Here is a 4797-nt window from a genome sequence, read left to right as displayed (position 1 = left end):
CTATCAATTTTGGAAACGTGGGAGAATATACAGGTGTGTAACAGTTTTGTCTCTCCAGATGAGAGCTAATTTACCGAGTCAGGAGTTTAATGTCACCCAAGCCATTTCACCCAAAACTTTTAACATGATTCCTGCTCCAGACCTAACCATCCTTATCACCAGTGCTGCCTTTATTATAGGATTGATAAGTTAAGACAAAGCTGACAAGATTGACCTGTTTCAGATGTGTCTGCTAAATCAGGTCCACTTAGAGAAACCCTGTTTTAGGCAGGACTTACGGGGCCTGGCCCTCCACTTCTCGAGAGCTCAGACTTTCAGGGTTGACATTTATTTATTCATTGTTCTCAAAACCTACACAGAACTATCAGATGCGGCACATTCTTTTGAATAGCCTCAATGAGTATCCGACAGTGTAGAATAATAAATGGCCTCCTGAGGTGGCTGTCTTGAAGGGAATGACTTGAGACATGTTAGCTGTCATCCTCGTTGACGGCAGTCATACTTTAAAACTGACCTGTGCACAGGAGCCCAGGCTGGATGAGCAGGAGCCCCAAATCATCAAAACACTTTCCTCATTCTGACCTTTTGGAGCAAGGGCTGATGACTGTGAGAGGAAAGACTAGGCATTGCAGAGAACCCAGAGTGTGTCAGAATGGAGGGCTGAAAATGAGGGTCCATCAAGCCAGTTCTTTAAGAATTAGTTCTGGGAGGGATTGGCAGACCTTGGCCTTCTCCCCACACTTCAGAAGGGAGAATTACAACCCAGCGAGTGCCAGCTGCTTACCCAGAGACACATAGCTTCAGATCTAGATGCGTCACAGTGTCTTCTGCATCCTCTACTGGGGACCATGGGGCAAGAGCCCCTAATCCAGACTGGGTACCTCATGGGAACTTGCTTCTGTCTTAAAGATTGCTTGTGGAAACCTCCCTTCCCTGATTCCTCCAAACCCACATTCCCCAGAAACTGCACAGTCACTCCAGCGCGTTACCTTGAACGTGGCAGCCACGTTGGTAAAGTTCGCAATGCTGCCTCCAATGATGAGGATCTTGCCTGGGTTTGCAGTAAGAGGGAAGTGAAAAGGGTTAGAAAGGTAGACTTGAGCATCTCACCAGAAAGCCAACTGAGAGTTCTCTCCTCTGAGCAAGGATCCCCCAACTGTTAGGAGGTATCAGTGCAGAGTCAGGAGGAGCAGGCTGGTCTCTCGCGATGTCTATCAGTTTTATCAGCTCCACTCTCTATTACCTATACCACTGAGCAGGGGATTAATCTGAACCCACAGAATCTCTAGGCCATTCCTAGCTTGGTTCCTGAATACACCTGGTGGGAATCTCTATCTGATGTCAGGGAAGGGAACTGGTATGTATAGTCTGCAAACACTGCACCAGTGGTAAAGGGAAGCTGGAATTGCACAGCCAGGTAACAAATATTGAAGTAGGCCTCTGAGAACTGAGTTTATAGCAGTCAGAGTGAGAGCACACCTCATCTCCTCCCTCGCACCTGCTTATAGGGCTTTTTGTACATATCACTCCTTGTCAGAGCCCCACATCTGACAGATGCTGTCACTGCCCACTGCGTAGTCAGGAAAGCTGCGGTCTAAACGTTAAATGACTATCCCCAGGTTGTAAAGGACCAGGACCACAACCTCGGTGCCTCCCAGGCCAAAACTTCCCCCTGTAGAATGCTGGGCCGTCCTGGGGAAGGAGAGTGTGTGTCTCACCATCTGGGTGCTTCTCGCGGGTCATGAGGGAGAGGATCGTCTTGGCATAGTCATAGGTCTGCTGCTCGCTGGGGGCACCCGAGTACTCCCCATAGTTCGCCAGCTCATTGACACCCCCTAGGTCACAGATGGTATCACTGCCAGGGAGACAGGGAAATCAGTGCTGACTTCATTTCTAATAGCAGAGGGTGGCAGCCTGGTGACTGGAAGGACACACAGACACCCCCAAAGCCCTGAAGTCAGACCCTCAAGCCCCATACGAGTCACATGCGAAGGTTAACTGTGCTGCATCACTCTCCCAGGCAGTGCACTCTGCCACCCCTAAGCCATCGTGGGGTCCTGGACTGACCAACGATGGTAGGTGAAATGAACAAAGAGCACCCCCCAACAGACAACCCAGGAGTCCCTGCCAGGTGAATGGAGAAAGACAATTGCTGCAGCCAGAGGGAAGCATAGAAAAGGATGTGGCCAATCACAGGCCTAGAAACGAGCAGACGTCTACTGTGCTTTAAGTGGAATACCATCAATTATCACAAAAGGTATAGAATAAGATCCAAATATTTCTATAAATTGCAAAAGCATATTTCTACAGGCGCTAAAATGTCTGGAAAGACACACGGCAAAGTGTTCATTGCGGTGACCTGGTGGGAGGAAGGGTGGGGACACAGCAGCATTCACTTTCTGATTCATTTTCTGTATTTTTGTACCTTCATGTAGAGCATATATCACTAATTATAAGAACCAAAACTAATAGAAATAACTTCATTTTGAAGTAAATAGGAAGGTGCAGGCCCTCACTAGAGCCTCTTAGATCCCTCTGGTATGTCCCATGACTCCTGCTCTGCACCAAAGTAAGAAACTGGAGATCCCCAGAGGTGAAGCAGCTTGATCCAGGGCACGCATATGCGGACCCTGGGTAAAACCGACTGGCAGCCCTTCAGCAGCCCCTTCAGTCACCTGTACACGACTGAGGCACCACCCCCAGCCACCATGGTCCAGATCCTCCCCTTGGGGTTCAGCAAGGTCAGCTTCAGGCTTGCTCCACTTTTGGCATCCAGGTCTGCAATGTAGGCTTCCTAGGGACGACACAACAAGTGGGCCCTGGGGGCATCCCTTTCACCAGGTCCCAGGTCTCAGGCCCCCTCCCTTCCCCTTTCCCTGGAGACACGTGAAGAGGTCCTTAACAGCCTTAGTAAAGCCAGGGAGAAGGGGCTGCGTGGGGTCTTATGTGCCTGGGACAAAATATAATGGCATCTTTAAGTACCAAAACCACGCATGGCCACAGTCACCAACTACAGACAAATTTCCCAATTCCTTTCTCTCCAACTTCAAATTCTTGGCCTTCTGCCTAAGTCCCAAGCTTCACTATGTCACTGCTTCGACAACAGCCCCTGCTCCCAGCATCTGCCTGCCTAGATTATCACAAGACCCTTCTCCGCCCCTAGGTCCTACCCCTTCTCCTAGTCCAGCCTCTTCCCTTGGTCTGGGTTACCTATGCAGGCCTGATTCTGTTGTGAGGACCTCTCTGAAGATGAGGTGGGAAGAAATAATTAAAATTCTCAGCAGGTGGCAGAGAGAACTACCTCCGACACAGAAATCGGTGAAGCTACTTGGAATTATCAAGAAGCAAGAAATCAAGTTAAGAGCTCAGGGAGGTTGATTGAGAGAGAAGTCTAAAAGGATTTCTGGCCAGGATTCAGAGGCTTGGCTGACTCCCACCCCCACCCCCTGTGGGGTTTTTAAAAAATTAAATGATCCTCAGCCTGCCTTTCTCTGCCAAATACAGCCTACGAGGGGGACATTAGAGATCAGTCACCCCTCTGCACCTCCACCCCTCTCCACGTCCTTCCCAAACCAGCCTTACCTCTGGATAAGCCTCACGCCCAAAGGGGGGAGGGAACTCTATATCGCCCCACTTCACTTTGCAGATGTAATCGGCAGTGGCATCTACCTTAGCCGCCAAGTCAAGAATGTAGACGCCATCTTTGGTCACAACTGTGAGAAAAGCAGAGGCAATCAGACACTAGCCCCAGACAAAGGGGATCACCAACCTCCAAACCCCTCTACAGACTTCCCCACACACCACTCCCATGGAGTCCGGGGCCCACACAGGCCTATAACTCTCTCCCTTGGCAAGAAACCTGAATGATTCTTATGGAGCCGCAGCTTTCCCCACATCAAAGGAAAGACAAATCTTAGAAGACAAGTTCCCCCTCCCTGAGCTACAGGTAATATAACAGGGAAGTCTGTTTCAGTTGCTATAGCAATTTGTAAACATTTTCATAAAATGCTACACACTTTCTCTTAAATATCTAACCATTCACTCATTCATGGCCCAAGCATTAAAAAATGGGAAAGGTGCAGGTTGCTGCCAGAAGACTCCCCTAGGTGTACACATATGCATGCACATTCACATTTCCTGGGGTCCAGCTGGGGTAAGCTCATTGCTGGGGGGAGTGGGAGGCCATGGGGTGCACTGGGCTCCCAGCCAGCAGGATTCATTTACTGCCGCCTCACTGTACATCCATCTTCCCTTTCCCCTAGGGCCATTTAGCTAATTAAGTTAGCACAGAGCCATCTGGTCCATTAGAGGGGCTGCGTCCCCAGCTGTAACCTAGAATCAGGACTTTGCCCTGAGAAGCCTTAGCCAGAACCAACCCATACCACCTGCCTCCTTCTCTGCCTGAGAGGCTTGGGCCAAGGCTTCCTGGCTTGGGGGTTGCTCCATTATTTTTCTGGAATATTCCCTTTCGACAGGTCTCCAGGCATCAGCATGCCTTCTTTGTCATCTGAGAATATCCCAGCATTCAGTCCTGCTCTGCATTAAGGCGGCGTTCAAAAATCGCTGTGTTTTATTACTGTTATCAGTTCCTAGTCAAGGCGGGTGAAGGTCATGATTACTTACTAATAAATGAGTTACTAATAAAAATGAAATTATCCCTACATGGAAAAATACATACACGCATATATACGTACATATGTATATACGTGTGTATACACCCATGTACGTTTGTTACATGTATATTACATATAGTTCGTCAATATGTTACAAGGCCCTATAGTCCTATGTAAACCGCGA

General features: G+C 48.9%; 1 protein-coding gene across 6 annotated transcripts in view; it reads right to left on the bottom strand.

Moving 5' to 3' along the window:
- Positions 1-4797, bottom strand: part of ACLY (ATP citrate lyase) — a 41211-nt gene that overhangs the window by 26361 nt on the left and 10053 nt on the right. For all 6 annotated transcript variants that reach the window (XM_015599201.2, XM_006924620.3, XM_015599202.2 and 3 more), the window contains exons 7-10: positions 3583-3713; positions 2676-2794; positions 1719-1855; positions 990-1051 (exon numbers count right to left, since the gene is read on the bottom strand). In XM_015599201.2, coding sequence (XP_015454687.1) covers positions 990-1051; positions 1719-1855; positions 2676-2794; positions 3583-3713 — 449 coding nt within the window. The remainder of the gene's footprint in view (positions 1-989; positions 1052-1718; positions 1856-2675; positions 2795-3582; positions 3714-4797) is intronic.

This window comes from Pteropus alecto, unplaced genomic scaffold, assembly GCF_000325575.1.
Source record: "Pteropus alecto unplaced genomic scaffold, ASM32557v1 scaffold98, whole genome shotgun sequence".
Lineage (NCBI taxonomy): Eukaryota > Metazoa > Chordata > Mammalia > Chiroptera > Pteropodidae > Pteropus > Pteropus alecto.
The sequence above is the reverse complement of the archived record's forward strand: the minus strand, read 5'-3'. Positions and strand labels throughout refer to the sequence as shown.